At 34.2% G+C, this 21,810-nt stretch overlaps 1 protein-coding gene across 1 annotated transcript; it reads right to left on the reverse strand.

Moving 5' to 3' along the window:
- Positions 1 to 5,035: 5,035 nt before the first annotated feature.
- LOC140015816 (uncharacterized) lies at positions 5,036 to 5,602 on the reverse strand. Its single transcript, XM_072068640.1, has one exon. It carries the CDS (start codon positions 5,600 to 5,602, stop codon positions 5,036 to 5,038), a length of 567 nt encoding a protein of 188 aa, XP_071924741.1.
- Positions 5,603 to 21,810: the final 16,208 nt, after the last annotated feature.

The following is a 21,810-nucleotide window of genomic DNA, read 5'->3' on the forward strand; positions in this document are numbered from 1 at the left end:
CGCTAAGAATATCGCCCAGAATTTAGTCGCATGCTTTAACCAGAAGAGATAAAGGAGAGAAAAGATTCCAGATCCAACCATTATACCGTAGATTGAGGTTCTAAAACGAGTTGGAAAAGTGGCTTATTAAGTCGGATTTACCTTCAAGTATGGACAAGGTCCATAACATCTTCCATATATCTATGCTTAAGAAATATCATCTCAATCCAAGTCATGTGATTTATTTAGATGAGATTGAAGTGGACGAATCCCTATAATATGAAAGCATTCGATTAAGGTTTTGGATTGTGAAATTAAAGAATTGAGGAATAAGAAAATTGCTTTAGTTAAGGTTTTGTGGAGAAATCACGACATCGAGGAGACAACTTGGGGAGTAGGAGAAGACTTGAAGAAGAAGTATCCAGAGTTAACCACAAGATAAGGTGAGAATTTTGAGAACAAAATTCTTTTAAGGGGGGAAAGATGTGAGGACCTCAAAAATTTCATTATTCTCTGGAAAATTAAATCAAAATATTATTGAAAATATTAAAATTATCCAATAATATGTATTTATATTTAAATAATATTGTTTTCCATCATTCAAATGTTACATTTCAATTTATTTGAATTTTTAAGATTTAATTGACGGTTTGCGTTCGGCAAAGCCCTAAGTTGAATTTTCGAGCACCGACGCGCGAATTAGTCCTAAGTTGAAATGTAGGATATGTAGAGGCTATAAAAAGGTATAATTAAGTTGGAGAAATGTTAGATGAGGAATGTGAGGACTCGCAATTTATTTCTTTTAAATTCCCATTCTGAGGTTATTTAATTAGTTAATTGTTCAATTATTTCGAATATTATTTTCTAGCCCTATTGGACCCAATTCTATAGCATTATAGCTCATGAGTAATTTTAAGGCAATTAGTTCGCAATTCAAGTCTTGAAAGTTGTTAAGTGTGAATAGTGCCCGTAGGCTCAGGAATAATAACTGACTTGAGAGTTCATGAGCCCGAATAATGGGAGATTTATACCCTAGTCTTAAAATAGGTATTTTTATGCCTAAATATCCATGTATTAGTTAGAAATGCCATCGTTATAAGAATTTCTCAAAAATTTCACCTTATCGCGCATAAGTGGGAAATACGCGTTTTACGCGCGCGATTTATTTGAAGGACTTTAGAACCTTATTTTGAGGTCATTAAGAGTGAATGATAATTACCTGAATATATGTGCATTAGAGCTTTAGTGCACAGTTAAAACAAACCTCAGAGGAAACGGGCGCGAAACGCGCGCGCGATACACTGTTCACGGTTGACTTGGGAGCACAAAAGTTGTACCACACTCAAGCTTATCAAGGAAGCTCTCCATTTCAGATTTTTCACTCCCTTTCCCCTCACCATAACCGCCGGTCTCTACTCTCTCTCATACTCCAAATTTCACAATTTTTCCTCCACCATTTTCTTGCTCCAATTCACACCAAATTCACCACACAAGCTCAAGACAACTTGGACAATCACTTGGACAAAGAAGGAGCTGCACATCCACGGAGTTTCTTGGGGCTTTTGGGACACCAAAATCTGACCTTTTAGCACACAAGTAAGGTAACCATGATCCACTCTTCAATTCTTGTTCAATGAAGGCCAACTCACACTTAAGAGCTTGATTATGCTTATGAGTAGCTTATTATTGTTGGAAATTGTTAAATGTGGGCTCTATGAACTCTCACTTTGAGTTGATGGCTGTGATGATGTTTGATGATGGTTTTATTGTTGAATTAGTGCTTAAGGAAGTAGATTAAAGGTGCATTATTGCTAGAAACTTCATTGAGCTCTAGAAGCAAAAAAGTTCCGATTCTGCCCCTGCCAAGACCGACCTTTTTCATGCGAAATTCTGACGTTTTAACGGCTTTTATTTGATGTTTATGTGTTGTTGGAGTTGTGTGTAAAGTTTCATTGAAAGATATTGAGGTTTGGTTGACCAAAGGTGATGAAAATACCAAAACCAGCAAAATCTGGAAATTTTTCCCGTATGGCTCAGCCAGCCATTTTGTTTCTATCATAACTCTGCCCTCCGACATCGAAATTGAGTACCGTTAGCGCCATTAGAAACTAGATTCTTCCAGCTTTCCAACGGTATAAAATTCACGTCCTGGTTCCACCTGAGTGAACCGTGGCAGTCTTTTAAAGTCACCTGTCCTGCTCCACTGGTTCACTGGAAGCCAGGATATGAGCTGCGTTTTGTTGCCAGATTTCGAGCTAGTTATGAGTAGAATTTTAAAACGATTTCTTCTGAAAAATTGTATCCCTATGAGTTTAGTTTCCAATGCTACCAACGATGCTCAAATCTAAGTTGAATTGAATGAGATGTGACCAAAATACGAAAACTGCTCTGCTGTTGAACCAAACTGTCCAAATTTTTCCCAGTTTGTGTTTGAGTTTTTGATCGGATTCTTGACAAGAAATTGAGCTTCATGGATTGTGTAAATGTTAAGCTGAATGTCTATGGTCATTTGAGGGAAAATGCACCACTTTCGTAGTTGAAATGATGTTGAGGAATTGAAGGAAAAGGAATGTATATGCTGTCCAAAGAATTCTGGAAATTTTCCAGATTTTAGTTGAATTTTGGGGGTCAATTTTGACAAATTTTTGAACTACTTGGGCTGTATACATGTTAACCTATATGGGTAGTATTGTTTGGGTGAAAATGTAGCTTTTGGGTAGTTGAAAAAATTTGGATAAATTGAAGGGGAAATGGACTACTTGCTACCGAATGCACCTGAAATTTTTCCAGCTTTGAATGATAATTGTGAACTGTTTTCACGATAACTTGAGCTCAAATGATTTGTGTATTAATTAAGGGGTTTGTATAGCTCAATTTGGGACAAAAATCTAGTAGAGGTTACGTCCAAAAAGTGGACCAAAATCTTATTCTTCAAGAAGATACCAAAACAGATTTTTTGTTTGAAATTAGAAATGGTTTGATGCTTGGATTTCATTGTGGGTAAATGTGGACCAAAGTTGTCCCGAAAATGTTTTCTAGCATTAACCGTTGTTACTAGGTCCACTTTGAGTTGATAACCTTGAATTTTATTAGACCAAATGCCCTATTTTGAGGAATTTGTCAAATCTGGAAATTTTCCTAAAAAACTCAAGTTTTTGCCTTCATGAAAATCATTGGACTAAGTTGGTCGTGGAATTTGGCAAACTTAAGGAGTTTTTATTTTATAGAAATTCTAACGACTAGTTTTACTTGGTTTATATGATTGCCTCTTAAAGGAATTTCCCAAGATATGTTTGGGAAAAATTTGAGGGGAAAATTCCTCTAAATGGTTTAAATGTGATTTTTCTCAACTTGTGACACCAAATTGGTGTTAAATGGCTTATATGATTCTAGAACTTGGATGTTGGAATATTTGACGAATTTAGCAAGTTTTTGGGTTTTAAAGAAACCTCAAAATTTAATTTCGCTCGATTTGTGGATTTCACTTTAAATCCTTTGAGAAAACGATTAATACTAGTTTGGGATTTTTGAGTGAAATTAAATGCTAGTTGACTCGAGTTAAATTCGCCAACTCAAAAGTGGAAATTTGTGTGAATCATTTGTATGATTTTTGGAGTTGGTGAAGAGCACAATCTCGATCAAAGTTTGGAATTCTAGACACTTCACTTGAGGTGAGTGTCTCTTGCATGAATCGTGTTTAACTGCTAATTGAACTACTTGTTAAAAGTACTTGCTAGAGATATCATGAAATATTATATGCTATGTGATTGCGTGAAATGCCACAAGTACAAGTGTTGCAATGTCGATTGGAGCGTGGTCTCGTCGACTAAATAAACCAAACGGGTGCACGTACCACGCTCTATTAGAGTGGGAGGTACCTCTCTGCCGTCTTGGTAAAAGTGCTTGCAATATTCGTGTTGGAGTCGGGCCCGAAAATATGGGGGAAGACGTTGCTAGGAGATGTGTAGATTAGGGAAAATGTCTACATGGAGTTTAGGTAGTGAAAGTTGACGGAGTGTCAACTACTATAATTTTTCTGATCAAGTACGTGGACTTTGTCTCCTGAGAGCCCCGTATCCTTTTCTTGTCATGTTATTTCGCTTTCTTAAATTGTTAAGTGCTTACTTGTCTATTTGTACTTGTTAAATTGCCTTATGTGAATTGCATGTTTCGAGGCACCATTGAGCTATTGGCTCATCCCTTCCAAATTGTTTTCCTTGACAGCTTCTGAAATGCATGAAGTCTTGGAGAACTAGAACAGAAATGTTATATTTTGAATGCCCACTTTTGTAATTGTACTTTTGGAAACGTTAGTATCTTTTGGATGATTTTTGTGTTTTTGGGAAAATGTGAATCCTGTGGTGCTTCTGTGCCCTGAATTAGGAACTTTAAATTGTAAATTAAGATGAATTTAAGTATACTAAGCTCGAAGTTTTCGTTGGTACTTGGAATTGTGTTTTGGGCTATATAAGTTGAATTGTATGAATTATTTAAGTACGTAACTTGCTCGAGAAGTAAGATTTTTTTCGATTTATATTTGGTGAAATTAGTTACTAGAGTGCATGAGTCCTAGCGAGAGCTAGGCAGGCGACCCGCCAACCCTTTGGTTCGCCTTAGGGAGAAGTGAGGCCGCACCAAAAGTGGCACTAGTGCCTTTCTTACAACAATAGCACGAGTCAATAAACAAAACTGAGGTGGAATTTAGGCTAAAAAGTTAGATTCCACCTCAGCGTTGACCAATTAGAAGTCTAGGTGACATAATAAAAACTATTACGAATGAACTATGATTTGAAAGTCGATCAATTGTGAATAGAATCTCTTCACTTTAACCTGTTTACCTAATTTCATTATCGAGTAATCGTTGGACCAGTAATAGTTGTCTTAGGTTAACTGTAGGTAGTACACTAATTTGATGGCAGCACATGAGGTGTCTTAATTTGAGCTTTTTAACATCTGTACTATGCATCATGGGCACTTAATAATGATAAAGACATGGTTGGCCAGTGCATTTTCTAGAAAAAGTGAATATGGTTTATATAAGGATTCGATGAACTACTTAATTTATAAATTCCATGCACCATGCAGTAACAGGATTAGGTTTAGTCAAGCATACCTCAAACCATGGATAAAATCTGCTATCATTCAAAATTTTTGGATAGACTTCATCCTGCCGCCTTGGAGTGATGATGAATTGCGCAAATGTACATAGACCCTTGATAACTTCGTGTATATTCCTATGCACTATCTCAAGCGAGTGGTTGAATCGGTCCGCAATCATGCGCATCCGCATATTGTGACTCATCATAACTAAAGTCATCGCAAGTGCCTCCTCTATCGTCACCCTTTTTTGATGATGCTGGGGAACAAATCCACAGTCGGCCAATATGTTGCACAATCTCATAAATGAATCTACGGTTAACCTTGTTGCATCCATAATTCGGGTGTGGTGCCCTAACATTACTTCTTCAACCCATTGTCTGCCAGTTAAAGCTGATGTTCTGCATTGAACCTTTTGGATAGGACCTCCAGATGGTTCAGCATCTGGACCGAACAACAGGGCCGCACCAGCTACAAATAGAATATCGTCTTCGTCTGAGGATGAACTGGTTGCATCTCCATACATGTTGAAGTTATACACGTAAAAGGAAGTACTATATAAAATGCGTGAAAAGTAACAGCAGGTTATAGGTTGTGGGAATCAATTCTTTAGAAATTTTGAATTTGATAGGTAGGAGCGATTGGTTTATATTGCTAGCGCATGATTATAAAAGCCTGTCTAACATGAGAATTGAGACGAAAATTATTTGAAGGCTTGTCAGTTCGCCTGTCCAATGATTGCCTCCGCGAAAATGTGTAGTCTGTAAAAATGCATGTGAGAAAGCAAAACTCATGTGGACGTGAATAGTGAAGATAGTACGTGAAGTCCCTTCATATCAGCCCGTGTAGTCCCCACACACGCTAATAGCCATAACGAAAATCTTATATGAGATCATATAGTATGAAAATTTGACCTCCTAGACAACGTACTTGACCAATTTCTTAATATAACATTAGGATACACTCTAACTTTTACCGAGGATAGCAAGCTGGTCACCCCATGTTCCATTTGCAGTACTAGGACAAATGCTTGGCACTTTGGAGATGGTTCCTATTTGGCATCCTGTGTGTATCATTCCTATTTGAACGAATGATGCATTTTGTACGAAAAGTTTGGTATCATTCAAAAGTAAATAATTTGAAGTTTGTTTGAAATTTGTTAGTTCAATATAACTTTTACTAATGTCTTAATTCCTAATTGCCTATATTTTGACAAATATAGTCTTAATTCTCATTCAAATCAACGCACTATTTTTTTTTATGTTTTACCAATTAGACTTTTAGACTTTTATCTTTCCCACCAAAATGGTATTTTTGTTACTTATGTTTTTAATGGACAATAAAGTGGTTATTTCATCAATTACTTGTTATGAAAGAAATTTTTGAATTATTTTTTAGTTGACCAAGGGTGTAAAGCGCCTACAATAATACTCTTTCATATATATGTGCAACTAGTATAATAGTTCATTTGGCTTTTATACATTTAACACTTATATTTAATATATATTTCATAATTATGAATTTATATAAATTATTTACATGTTACGTCATAATATGTATAATTATAAATTGTACATATTATTATATTTTTTGTACATATACAATTACACTCATATATGGGCAGGACTTTAATTGGACTTTGAGGCTGGTATTACCTAAGCTCGGCTCACATTTAGCTTGGACTTAATAATATTTATATCCAAACTTTGCCTTACCCATGTAAAACTTAGGCTTACTGACCTTTTTCAAAATATGTGAACCAAGTTTAGGCTGACCTAAAGAAACACCAATGCATCATTCGTTCAAAGACCGAATCAAAATAAAAAGTACTTTACATATGAAAAGCATATTTAAATTTTACATATAAGCAGTTCTTCAATTAAAAAGTTCATATTGGAACAATTTAAAATATAAGCATACAATTTATACAAAAGTCCCTTGGTTTTCAAAAAATTACTTTGAATAAGTACTTACAGCCGCAAGCAATTGTTGTTTGCCATTTGAAGTGGCTAGTTTCCGTGGTTTATACATATTATTTGTCACCCTGACCTCCTGCCGTCCATGCACTAATATAAGTTCAATCTATAATACAACATAGCAGCCAACCACAAGCAAGTGCCGAAGATCATTCATATTTGCAGAGACCAAGCAATGGCACCATCATACACGTATAACAACAGAAATTCGCCATTGCAAAATGACATTTATAATATAACAACAGCCAAGCACCATGTCTTACCACTAATCTAATATAAGAACACAAATGCAAGTAATTCATTCAAGCTTTGGAGGATAGCAAGCTATTTTTTGCATGCACCACAATTGCAAGTAATTCATTCAAAGTACTTTGGAAATTAAGGTAACAATTAATCAACAGAACTGGAAAAGAAAAAATTCAGATATTTAATAGCAACTACTAAAACTCATGAGAGTTAATACATAAAATCCACATGCTCACTCAACAGAAATCATTTTTTAAACTGCCGACTAATTTTCATCTGACCCCTTCTCATCGGGAGCCTGCAGTGAGTTAATCCAGTACTCCTGAAAATCGCGTGCCATGGTCAGGAAAGTCTTACGCCATTTGTCATCCTGGAGTTGTAAAAGAGCCGTGACTTTCCTTCCTTTAGACAGGCCTTCGAACGACTCGATAACATGAGTTGCCATTGTAACATCATATTTCTCAAAGTCGTTGGTGCGACGATCTTTAATTTGCAGTTTCGCTAAGGCTAGGTTGTTGAGCGAGTTGGCACACTCAACGAATAGATTGTCGGAACTTCTGCTCGAGTTGCTCTAGCGAGATCCGATACCCGAGGTTGTAGCCCCTACGCTGGCTGATCCTCTCTTTCTTCTAACATTAGGAGCTGTGTCGTAGCATGTGACATATGGGTCACCGGTGAACAATTCATCGCTAAAATGCGAACTTGATTGCCCTCCGAAATGAGTAGCTAGAATCTGTCGAGGCTCATGCAAAGATGGAGATGCAAAGGTTGAAGTTGCCTGGCTTCCAGTGGCAGTTTTTCCTTCAAAGACCTCGGATAGTATCGAATATTTGTCAACGCACTGGAAGTATCTGAACTGGTTATAGTCTTTATTATCCTGTCCAATTACAAAAAATAATCCTTCAAGCCTCAAATAGAAACCATTTAATAAAGCCAAGACATTCCTATGTGTTAGCACACGAGCACCTATTCATCATATTCTATCATAGCAGCCAAGCACTAATCGCATTTTAAAATTATTCTATTGCAAGTAAAGTAACAAGTCACAAGTTAGCTCAGCAGTTACGAATTAAGCGTCAAAGGAAAAAATTGTAAACACGAAATTCTGCCATTAAAATTTTTTATGTTTGGATGGTAGATTACCATTTGCAGATTTTTCCACTGAGATTCATCGGCCACAAAGCATCTCCTATTCTCGTCCCACCCTATTCCAGTTTCGGCCGAGAGTCGCAAACCTTTTAATTTGGCAAATGCACGCCAAATCCTCTTCAAACGCGTGTACTTTGAATGGTAGACAGTCCACCCATACTGCTTTCCCCAACTAGAATTAAGGTGGGCAGCCAGTTTCATCCAATTTGCTTCGGTAGAGATGTTTGGATTCCACTCCCCACTTTTTTTTTTCACTCAACGAATGTCATACAGAAGTGCATCTCCATGTTTTCATCCCAATGAGCTTTTGCGATGGTATGATCACGAGGCATCTAGAGATTAAAGACCAAAGGAAGTGTATATCAGCTCTTAGTACTGGCAAACGAAAATTAAACTGTCCAACAATTACAGATCTTAGACAAATATATGTTTATGACTCAAAACTTAGCTATTTTTTTCCAATACCAATGCAGCATTGGCAACCTTAGTGAGCTTTTATATGTGGAAGAACTTGTATAAGTATTGTCCTCATTTCTAGAAATACTTATACCCCCTTTAATTAACAATAGCAGCATGCATTCCTAATCGGAACAAATACAACAACTGAAAAACATACCAAAAGAGGGGTCCGTGTGTTTTATTCTACAAAATCCATAGGTTTTCCAAAATCACATATAAGTATTTCTACTATTCTGGCCGAATCCAGCCAAAAGCTGAACTTACACCTACATGTCAGTTCGAATAATCTGGCCAAAGTAAACAAAATGCATAACTCATCATAACAACAAGACTTCAAGTAATCACGCCGAACTCAACACAAGGAGAATAACATATATAATTGCATAATCATTAATAAGCGCAGAGGGGAACGAATCAGCCATTAAGGTGCTAGTGTGAACCCAAGCTATACCTCAAACTATCAAACGATTAGTAGGTGCTAGCACAAAAATTGAATGGAGTAAACAGGTACACATTCAATAATTGATTAGCCAAATTCAACAAGTACACTGAAGAATGCTATTTAACTAGATGTGCTACCATGGATAAACAGGGCCAAAGGTTGAGGACAACAAGTCTTGTTTTTGCACAATATATTATTTTTTGGATGGGCTTACCTTAAAGTAGTTAACTAGGGACTCGATGTAGTCATTTGAGGCTGTGAATGAGTGGACAGAAGAAGCCTCCGATGCACGGTCGAGGGTTGCTGGACCGGACAATGATAGTCTACGCGTGTTGGGCATTTACTCCACGTAAGGGTGTGTTAATAGGATGCAGCTCATGAGTAAAATCCACTTGAATGAAGTAGTTTAAAATACGAAGGTTCCAAGTTATATTTTATTGTCTCAATCTTCGTTACCGAATCGGGGAGGGAAATGGACAACCGTCTAGAGAACTTGCCTATGGTCTTTATCTGTAAAAACAGCCAGCAATCACTTCGTTTTCATTTTTTACCAAATTCTTCAAAAATTAACTCTAAAACAGCATTACTGCATAGACTTATAATAATTTGAGAGCTCACCCCTAATTTCCTAAAATAGCAGGATACTTTTCAGCTGGTTTCCCTAGTAAAATGGTGCAAGTGTCTCTCTCTCTTTCTCTCTCAATCAGTAATTAAATAGACAGGCTGTTAAGATCCACAACTGTTAAGCTGCACAATAACCATGCAACCCAAGCATAAGGTATCAAACGTAGCTCTACGAATTCAATTTTAAATCCCACATCAAATAACAAGTTTGTATTTTTCCTTCAACATACAGGATATGTAACATCACCGGAGAGGGAACAGTTAATGAACTTGGACTTGTACATCTTTTTCAAGCAAGAGCAGGCATGTGTTTATACTTCACCGGAGAGGGAAATAACAGGTTTGAATCCTATTTTAGCATACTCAGATATTTATAAACTTCAACATATAAACAAGTTATGCCTACTCCATCATATTTCTAAACAACAGAAATTCGATTTTCTTTTTCAAATAGCAGCTATACTTCAACAACATTCAAATTCCGTTTATGGGATTTCGATGATAAACATACCTAAAAAAATAGAAGATCTCCGATAGCCAAGATTACTCTAAAAATCAGTCCAATTAAGTTCAGCAGGCATTATTCACTTTCGGGCCAGTCTTAATCATGGCTTAACTCAATTTACAAATAAACATGGAATTACATCCTGACTCATAAATTCCGTGTCTATAGGTGCCTATACGCGACAATTACGCCCAACTCTGAAGTATATTAAGCGGGCAGCAACCCAAAATTTAAGACTGCGTAAAATTTATGAATCAAGCATGATTTCGAATTAGGGCAGACTCATACATTGGACAAATGCGTGAAAAAACTTATAAAAAAAAGACCCGCACCTAACCTGGTTGTCAACTTCGTTGCAAATTGTTTCAGATGACAACTTTGAATTTCCTCTAAATAAGCTCCAGTTAGAAAGCTCAAGCTCTTTTGCGCACAGAACCCGGAAAGTACTCTGGTATTTAGTTGGGAACTTGTAAGTTAATTATCCCAGATTTGGCTCTCTATTTGTGCCTCCACTGGTGGAAAGTGTGGCACTCTAATTGACGTCAACAGGGAAAAGAAAGCACGGATAGCAGATGTCATTTTGAATGAAACCTTTTTCTTGGTCGAAGGGGGGTATAGAAATTGCAGAGTGGTGGCTGGAGTAAAAATCTGAAGCAGCAAACGGAAGCTCCTACAATCCTCAATGCTCTCTAGACTATTCTCTTTTTCCTCTACGCTATGCACCACAACGGATACATTTTAGGCAAAAGGTTGCCGTGTCAGTACGGAGGTAGTAAAGGTGTTGGGTGAGAATTGAATAAAATGTGGTGGGTCCTTGCACCACGTGAACCCTGACTCCAAGACCACTTTTGTTCGTTAATTTGGTGGGTATAACTTAGCATCCGCTTGTGGACATCAAATACTAAACTTTACGTGTCCAAACAAAGATTTCAAATTAAATTTTACACACTAAATTAAGCAAAACAAATTATACAGTCCAAACGTATCCAATGTATTTAAGAAAGCTTATAATAGATTATACAATAAGTTTGTATTTTATGCAAATATTTTTATGAACTACACTAAATAATTTATTATTTTTGGACAATTCGCATTCAACGAATAGGTATAAAACTAGTTGACCAAGGAAGTCAAGTTGTTATCTGTAGTGTTCATCCACTTAAAACTACTACAAGTGTTAGTTGTCATGAAATTTGCTTCCTCTTCATAGCATATTATTGCCATGTCCTACTTCCACCCAAGTCTTTACTGTAGGTGTAGTGAACAACAAAGGTTTGGGTACTCCGAACAGAGGAAATGGGACAACATTCTATGCCATTTGTCATTTGGACACATCTTTTTGGCCTAAAGATCATCCAACCTTGAAGAGTCTAAAGATGTCTCCTAGGAAAGTTGAAATTTGTCATTGGTCGATAAAATCTAATGTTATCTGGATTCTCGGTGCCAACTATAATTAGTATTAAAAGTGTTATCCTCCTAATACTCCTTATCATTAGAATTTTGTAATGTTTATTGGATTTCTACTATATTCCTATCTTTTATGTGTGATTTCTGCTACCAACATGATACTACTTATAAAAGAATAAAAGAATACTGAATATTGATTAGTGCTTAAAAAAATGTATTTCAAAATCTAAATTAATGATTTTTTCATTTGTCACAGACATTTATAGATATGGACAGCTGACTCAATTCTACAATCGATCCGATCCAAGAACCACATGATGATAGTGTATTATATTTATAGGATACATATAAGTTCAAGGAGATCTTTTTGGACCATAAGATAGAACTTGTTATTAAGCGAGGTGATGAAGTTTTCTAAAATCTAGTATGGATTAATTTCAATCTACATATAGCATACTAACATGTTTAGGCAGGATTCTGGGGAATCAAATAGGCAAGCAGTTTTGAATTTGATTATAATTTGATTACTACGTTTATTGAGTAGTGGAGACAGGAGACCTACACATTTTATCTTTCCTTAAACGAGGCCACTATCACTTTGCAAGACGTGAAGTGTTATGGAACCTTTGTTTGTCGAATTATTGGTCACACTGCTCGATCTACATCAAAATATAAATCTTAAAAAGGATTTGACCAAAAAGTTTATAGGGTTCAGGTTAAAAACCAAGCACTTTAAGGATAGTAGGTTGAAACTTTTATTAATATTAGAGTTTTTATGTGAACCTCTTCCAGATAATAAATCAAAAGAGTTAGTCTACTAGTATATTTGATGCCATGTTTTAATCTCATTAGAGGGACAGTTATTTGTCGACATATACAACAACATTGTTACTTGCTATTGGTTAGATAATATCTGAGACATAAAAGGTATAAGTCAATATAGTTGGGTCAATATCACACTTGCGTGATTACACTCAAATCTCTATAAAGTATCAAAGGCGTTCATGAGATCTACAATAGGCCCATACATGTTTTTTTAGGTGAGTTTTACTATTGTATAGATTGTAGATATGGCAATGTCTTTATTGAACTTGAATGCCTACCTAATTCGATTTGGGTATCATTTTTTTCTAATATTTATAGGTATGAGAGAGAATGCTCACAATTCGTCCATCCTTTATTGATTCCAAAAGCTCAGAGTGTAGGGATTATAGACAAACTAAGAGGGGGTGAATTAGGTTGATTAAAAAGGTAATCAAGTTATGGGCACTTATTTGCTTAATATGAAATTTACTCTCTTTTTTAAGTGATCACACAATGAATCAATCAATAAAGGAACAATATCACTTGAGAGAAATAGAAAAGATATACAATTTAAGAATCACAAGATAATAATCAATAAATAAGAAGGAAGAATTGCAAACCAATTGACTACCAAACTCCTCTTGAGCTTGAAGATCAATTCACAAAGCAAGTTTCTTCAAGTTGATGAAATACAACCAATCTTGTGTACAAAGGAAGGCTCACTTCCTCCTTGCCCCAAGGTTTACTCGGTCAAGTTAGGAAATTTTACTATCCTTCAGAATAACCCTCATAGAGCTATACTATTGAAGTATTTACTCACAAATGAAAAGTTTATAATGAACTTCACACCACCAAAACTACAAATCTTTCTTGGAGAGTATTTTCTCACTAAAACTATTCTACATCTTTTGTATCTTCAATGTGCAAAAGTTGTTTGAAATTTCTGATAATGATTTATTTATATGAAACCAAAAAAGTGTTTTATTTATACTTCTAATGGATAGAAAGTAGCTAAAGAGTCAACTAGCCGTTGGGAGTATCAGACGTCCGGTACTACTGTTTCTTGCATCCGACAGCAGGTAATGAGTTTGAGAAATTTTTTTAAATTCTTTCGGACGTCCGGTGTCTCTGATGCTTGGGTCCGAAAGTAGATGATAAATATGAGAAATTTTCTTCAGTTCTATCGGACGTTCAGTATTTCCAATGCTTTGCATCCGAAGTGCCACGTTATTTATCGAACGTTCGGTGCTCTAATGTTTTGCGTCTGATCGAAGTGAGTGAGTTAGAGAGAATGTCTAAATTCTTTCGGACGTCCGGTGGTTGAGTTCATCATGCGTCCAAAACTGCGCAATGATTATCGAACGTCCGGTCATGTTTTCACAAGCATCCGACAGCTTTCAACAACCTTTATGTCTTTCAAATGCTCTTGTTCTTTGAATCAAATTACTTCAAAGTTGAAAAGATTTCTTAAAAAAGATATTAATACTATCTATTTGTGTTGTAAATATCAAAAGATAGAGATCAAAATCAACATTCTCTCTCTTTTTTATGATGAAAAAACAATGGATGGAGGAAGGAAAATGAGCAGAATCTCCCCCTTACTCATAACATCTCAGAACAAAACAACTCTCCAATAACTCCTCCTTATATACAGCATCCAATCCATTATCCGTTCTCCCCATTTTTGTCATCATAACAATGGAAAGTCATACACCATACATTAGTCAAAATCATTAACAAAAATCATTAAGAACACCAAAATCCAGGAAGTATCATCAGCCAAGATCTAGCATCATTAGATCAACATTATTCTTTTCTCTTCCTTTTTGCCATCATAAAAATCCAGTAATATCAATTAAAATTCACTAATCATTCAAAAAATATCAAAGGAAACTCAGTTCAAAGCATCATAAATATCAAAAACAAATTACAAATGAACATTAAAAATGCATCCTAATATGAAGTACAAATGACCCTAGAGTGTCTAAAGTGTAATTACAAAATTTCAGAAAATCACAATATTTAAATTTCGAACCATTGTCATTTCTAATTTTAACAATATTCAAATCAAGCAGATTTTAAACTATTACAAATAGGGAAACGAAATTTTTTGAAAATATAATCTTTGTGAGCAAGAAAAATCATTCAAATGTATTTAGAAAAATCATTAATAATGGCTAAACAATATCTCTTACCACCCAAGTTAGCATTTTGTGTAGGATCAAATAAATCAAGATGTAAAAACTCCAATGGTCTTGAAGTAGAAACACGTCATCTCCAAATGTCACTATACCACTAAACTTTGACTTGAATTTGATGAATTGTGGTGGATCACCGGTCATGTGTCTTGAACATTCACTGTTTATAAACCACTTTAATTCCTTAATAATGTTCATCAGATTCACCTACTCAAGAGTTCAAGAACTAATATTTGATACCCATTAATTTTGGGGTCCTTGAGAGTTAGTATCATATTTAAGTATTCACATGTATTTCATGCTTCTTTTCATGTTGTTTCTCACATAGCAATTGCTTTTCATGTGACCTTTCTGACAACAAAAATTACACATAACCAACGAGTTATTTGCATAAACAGGTTTAATAAATTTTATTTGTCTTTTCTTATAAACAGTAAAATCATTTACACAAGAATTTATCTTTTTCTCATAAGTGCCAAGATGAGATTTTGTTTCATTTTCTTGAAAGTAATTTTGTTTTCTATGTTGGAGCAATTCATTTAAATTATTCATTGTTCTTTTCAAATCACCTTGTTCCTTTTTAAACATTTCACAAAATCTTATTTTTCTATTAAACTCATTTTGTAGATCAATCATACTCTTTTTCAAGTAATCATTTTCAGTTTTTTATTTTTTTTGAAAAAGACGTGCATTGTCTTAAAAAAACTAATTTTATGTTTTAATTTCTTGTTTCTAGTATAAGATTCTTTCAAACTATCATGCAATTTTTCAATGAAGAATTCAAGATCATCATCAGTTTCATCATCACTTTCAAATTAAGGGTTAGAAGTTATTACCTCATTATCTCCAATGGTCATAAAGGTCAATTGAGCAGATTTTTCTTCCTCTTCAATTTCACCATCGGAGTTGCACTCATTCCACGTGAATTGAAGTTGTTGAATCTTGATTTTCTTTCAACTTTTTCTTCTTTTTTCTTTTTCATTGGACACTCACTCATGTAGTGTCCAAATTGGCCGCATTTATACCATTTGTCACATTACCTTTGTTGCTCTCTTGCTTTCCTTTGTTTCTTGCATTGTTGAATTGATTGGAATTCGAATTGCTAAGTTCTCCTTTTCTAAATATTTTTTTATTGAGAATTCTCTTGAAACTTCTTATGATGAGAGTAAGATCATTGTCGTTAACTTCCACATCTTCTCCATCCAAGGAAGTCGAGTCATCTTCATCTTGAGATACTTCTAGAGCAATGCTTTTTTTTACCTTTGCATCCTCTTCCTCTCGCACCTTAGTCTTAAGTTTCATCTCATAAGAGATTAGAGAATTAATAAAATATTCAATAGACATAGAATTCAAATATTTAATTTCTTCAATAGCAGTCACCTTACTCTCTCAATTCTTGGATAAAGTATTCAAAATTTTTTTATTTTTCTCTCCTAAGGAGTATTTCTTTTCTAACACCTCTAAATTCTTAATAAGATCATTGAATTTACAATACATTTTATCAATATTTTCATGAGATTTCATCTTAAACGACTCATACTTAGTAATCAAGATAGATTTCTTTTGTTCTCTAACATTTTCACTACTTTCATGAATTTCTCTCAATTTGTCCCAAATTTCTTTAGCAGACTTACACCTTTTGACCCTAATGAATTCATTTAAATCTAAAATACTATACAACACATTCATAGTCTTGGCATTCAAGGTGGGGTGGGTTCTATCATCACCAGTCAATTTATTTCTGATTTTTGGTTTTGCTCTTTGAGTGACCTCATCTATTATAGAGGTATCATATGGATATTCATTAACAATAAATCACAATTCAATATCAATAGATTGCAAGAAAATAATCATTTTTTCTTTCCAACTCACGTAATTGGATTCAGTAAATATTGAGGGTCTAGTGACAGATTGTCTTTCAAAAAATATGACATTGTTGGTTGTCATTTTACTCCAAAATGGCTTGATCTTAATCTTTTGGAGGCCAAGTTCTGATATCAATTGTAGGGATCGAAGACAATTTAAGAGGGGAAAAAAATAGGTTAATTAAAAAGCTAATCAAGTTATAGGCACTTTTTTGTTCAATATGAAATTTACTCTCTTTTCTAAGTGATCACATAATGAATCAATCAATAAAGGAACAATATCACTTGAGAGAAGTAGAAAAGATATGCAATTTAAGAATCACAAGATAATAATCAATAAATAAGAAGAGAAAAGTTGCAAACCAATTAACTACCAAATTTCTCTTGACCTTGAAGATCAATTCACAAAGCAAGCTTTTTCAAGTTGATGAAATACAACTAATCTTATGTACAAAGGAAGACTCACTTCCTCCTTGCCCCAAGGTTCACTCGGTCAAGTAAGAGACTTTTACTATCCCTCAGTACAACCCTCATAGAATTACACTATTGAAGTATTCACTCACAAATGAAAAGTTTACAATGAATTTCATATCACCAAGACTACAAATCTTCCTTAGAGAGTGCTTTCTCACTAAAACTACTCTATATATTTTATATTTTCAGTGTACAAAATTTGTTTGAAGTTTCTAACAATGCTTTATTTATATGGGACAAAAAAAGTGCTTCATTAATGCTTCCAATGGATAGAAAGTAGCTGAAAAGTCAACTAGTCGTTGGAAGTATTGGACGTCCGGTACTACTGTTTCTTGCGTCCGACAGCAGGCAGTGAAATTGAGAAAATTTCTTTAATTCTCTCGAACATCCGGTGTCTCTGATGCTTGCGTCCGAAAGCAGATGATAAATATGAGAAATTTTCTTCAGTTCTATCGGATATCCGGTACCTCCAATGCTTTGCGTCCAAAGTGCCGCATTGTTTATCAGACGTCCGGTGCTCTAATGTTTTGCGTCCGATCGAAGTCAGCGAGTTAGAAGGAATGTCTTAATTCCTTTGGACATCCGGTGGTGGAGTTCATCATGCGTTCAAAGTTGCGCAATGATTATCGGACGTCCGGTCCTGTCTTCACAAGCGTTCGACAGCTTTCAGCAACCTTTGTGTCTTTTAAATGCTCTTGTTCTTTGAATCAAATTGCTTCAAGGGTGAAACGATTTCTTAGAAAAGATATTAATACTATCCATTTGTTTTGTAAACATTAAAAGATAGGGATCAAGATCAACACAGAGCAATTACTTTTTTAGAGACGATCAGTGGGCTACTAATGATACCATGAAATACGTGTCATCATAAGTTGTGATATTCTTTTGGGATCAACTTACGAAATAATTACATATATTTGTTGAGAATTTACTTTATTATTGTAAATAATGAGTACTGGTAAGATATTTCATGTATGAATGTTATTATTCTATTGTCACTAATTATTTTCTAGTACGACTAACTCCTTTGAATTGGCTATTTTCTAGTACAACTAACTACATGAGAGTTGTATCCTAATGATCTTATTGCAAATCTTTCTGCATATTGTTCCGTTAGGTGACATATCTAGTGGTGATAGTTCCGTCGATATATTGCTAGATGATAAAATTTTATTATCGCAAGTACTGTAACAATTTGGGATGTATCAGCTCATACTCGATCCTATTGATACAGACAAAAAATTTTATTTTATTAGTCGGTTATGCCATGCCAAAAAGGATTGGACAAGAACATATGTTTGAGAACATTGTCACCATGGATCACTATTGTGGGTGGTAGTCGCATTACAGTTGCAATTGTTTCGCATCCATTGTAGTCTATCAGTTGGATATCGAGTGATAAGTACATTATAGCACATAAAAAAATTTAAAAAATTTACTAAAAATAGCAAAATACTATAATGAGCACAATTATCAAATTAAATGCACCAAACATCTACATTATCATATATAGTTACTAATTATTTAAATAAAATAATGCTGTTATTACTTTGTTTAATATCTATTAATATAATATAGAATGACGAGCATATTCAAAATCACTCTCATCTCCCGACCTATTATAGTAAAAATTCAATATTTACATTTGATTTCGTTCATGCGAATTGGGAGCAATATATGAACTATATTGCTCGTATTTTAAATTTAATGATACATTAGATGAGCCATGATCAAAATGCAGCAAAGATGATAGATTTGATCTAAATTTCTCATCTCTATGGTAGTAACTAAACTCTCGATAGTGTAAACTATCAGTGCTGCTATTGGATGAACCATAATTATGTCCATAATAGCCAATGCTACTTGAATCAGATGCAGATCTATCATGATATGTTCCAGTTGGCCAATTATAATATCCATTAGTAAAAGCACTAGTGGACCTTTGAAAATGGTTAGATCTATTATATGATCAATATTTAGAGTAATAACAAGTGGAAGGTGCATATGATCATTCAAATTCATATCCTAACTACCTAGTGACCAAATTGTTACCAAAATCATACGCTCCTATATTCAAATCTTGCAAGTGCTCATGAATTTCAGAATATCTCCTAGATAAGTAGTAAGACGAGTTACCTTCATTTGAGAATTCGGCTATTCTACTCAAATATTGTCGCTGTACTACTATGTCAGGATGATATCCATGATCAATGTCTCAAAAAGCATAATAGTTATTATTTCCTTAAGCACATGACATGTTACCAGTATATTAGCTATCCTAATAGTTACCACCACTATCACCAACATTTTTTCATTGAAAATTTCTCATGTCTGCCCCTCTATTATCATCATCATCATCATTACCACTGTCATCTTCTCCACTGCTAGAGTTGTTAGTAGAGGAAAATGAAATGGATTTTGATATAATTTTTTTCTTTTTAGTATTCTTGTCTTTACTTATAGATACTTATTCCTTATGTTTCTTTTTCTTACTAGTTATAAATTGGGAAAGAGGAGTATCACTATCATAATCATTAGCATGACTTTATTCTCTCCTTTCATTTTCATTGATAGATTTATCCAACCAATTTAAATCATTTTCATGAATCAAATATGACTCATTTTTCTCGGATCCACTCATTGAATATATCATTTTCATAAAAAATGTGATTTAAATCAATTGGGTCATAAAAATCATCGATGCCATTTTTGTACATCAAATTCTTCACTCTAAGCCATATGTTGTAATGCACAAACATAACTTGTGCAACTTTTCAATTACCAATCGGTTTTGAAATTTTAAAGACCATATACTCTAATTTCTTTCATAGCCAGATGATGTACAAGTTTGATTTAGAACTTTAATTGTAATTTTTTTTTGGATTAGGAGTTTCTTCACTATACATGTTCTACATTCAGTTATTAAAAACATATAATGCAAAAAACTAGTAAATATGATACATATATAATAAGTATCCTTAAAATAATATAATAATGAATAATATAATTTAGAGGACAAAACATAGTTATAAACTTGGTAAAAATGTAGCTACTGCATTAATTGCAAGTGCACTTCCAAACTATCCAATTTTGTTGATGAATGTGTTTACCTAAGGATATCATAAAGACTATTAGTAATTAAAAAAATACATAAAGTGATGTAAGTTAATAAAGAAAGATTAACTTTTTAACCTCATTCATTGCTTTTGCTTGTACTTCTAAATTTGGTTCAATTCTTTTAATTACTTCTTTCAATTCTCTTAGAACTTCAGGTGTATTAAATTCACAAGTGTCAAAATATTGAAAAGTTGCATTTCAGAAATACGCTGGACCAATGATATAAAAAATAATCAAGTGAGAAAATCTTTAGTACAAAATATTTTTAAAAAATATTTATTTATAATCGTAAACATATTTACCTGCTGCATGCAAGTTTTGGTATAACTGCTTATATCATTTATTCTCAATAATATCCTAGTATTTTTGAAAGTCTTCACTGCACCTTATATTGCCATTTTAGCCCTATCTATTGCCCCATATATAATGGGTAGTGTCGATTTTTTATCTTGGTCGATGACTTTTAAAACATTCACTAGCGACTTCATGACTGCACAAACCCGCCATACCCTTTTCGAAAATCTTTTTAACAAAATTAAGTTAGACACTTTAGTAGTTTCTTCCCTTCTTTAGAACTGTTATTATACTCTTGCCATTCATTTGAAATACACAATCTTTTCAATTCACTAGCATGACGAAGAAGGCTTTCCATTGCATTGAACTCGGTAGCAAATCTAGTTATGTTGAGCCACAATAACTCTGTATTATTTTGTATATGTCTTCATTAGATTTACCATTTCATCACTAGTGCATATAAAATTGGTAATTCTCCTATCTTGTTTAATAGCATCCTTTATTGGCGTCATCTTACCAATGCCTTTCAACATCAAATTAATGCAATATGCAGCACATGGTGACTAGAACAAATGTTTTCTTTTCTTCATCAGTTGTGCCCCGACTGCCTTCATACTAGATTTGTTATCAGTGACAATTTGTACAATATTTACTTCTCCAATGGAATCCACAACCTTATCCATTAAGGAAAAGACAAAGTTTGCAGTCTTTGCCTTGTTTCTACAATCGAAAGAACTATGCATATCATGTCTCTATCACAGTACACCATGAAATTAATTATTGGATGCTTTGTCCAAGTACTCCAGTCATTGCACATGATTGTGCGCCCATATGTTTTCCATTTGTGTTTCATGGAACCGATGTATTGTTCAATATCTACCAACTTCTTATTCAGATATTTAGCTCCAATTTGTTTATCTGTTGGCACTTTAATTCCAGGTCCAACACTAGCAATTGTGTCAATCATTGATTGATAATAAGGACCATTATTAGCTGCATGAAATGTATGGCATTAAAATGGAAAAATTTTGAAATTGCCTTACCAATTTTTTTTGGCATTTTCTTTGGAAAACGAATTTTTTACTGATTTATTTTTAGAGGGAAATATGTATGAGTCAACTCCTTTTGACCCCAAACCTCCTGCCTTGAGTTCAAACTTTGTAAGAAAGTTCTT

Source organism: Coffea arabica, chromosome 10c (assembly GCF_036785885.1).
Source record: "Coffea arabica cultivar ET-39 chromosome 10c, Coffea Arabica ET-39 HiFi, whole genome shotgun sequence".
Taxonomy (NCBI): domain Eukaryota; kingdom Viridiplantae; phylum Streptophyta; class Magnoliopsida; order Gentianales; family Rubiaceae; genus Coffea; species Coffea arabica.

Coding starts and splice junctions, on each gene's coding strand:
- LOC140015816 (XM_072068640.1), bottom strand. CDS start 5,602: ATGTATGGAGATGCAACCAGTTCATCCTCAGACGAAGACGATATTCTA.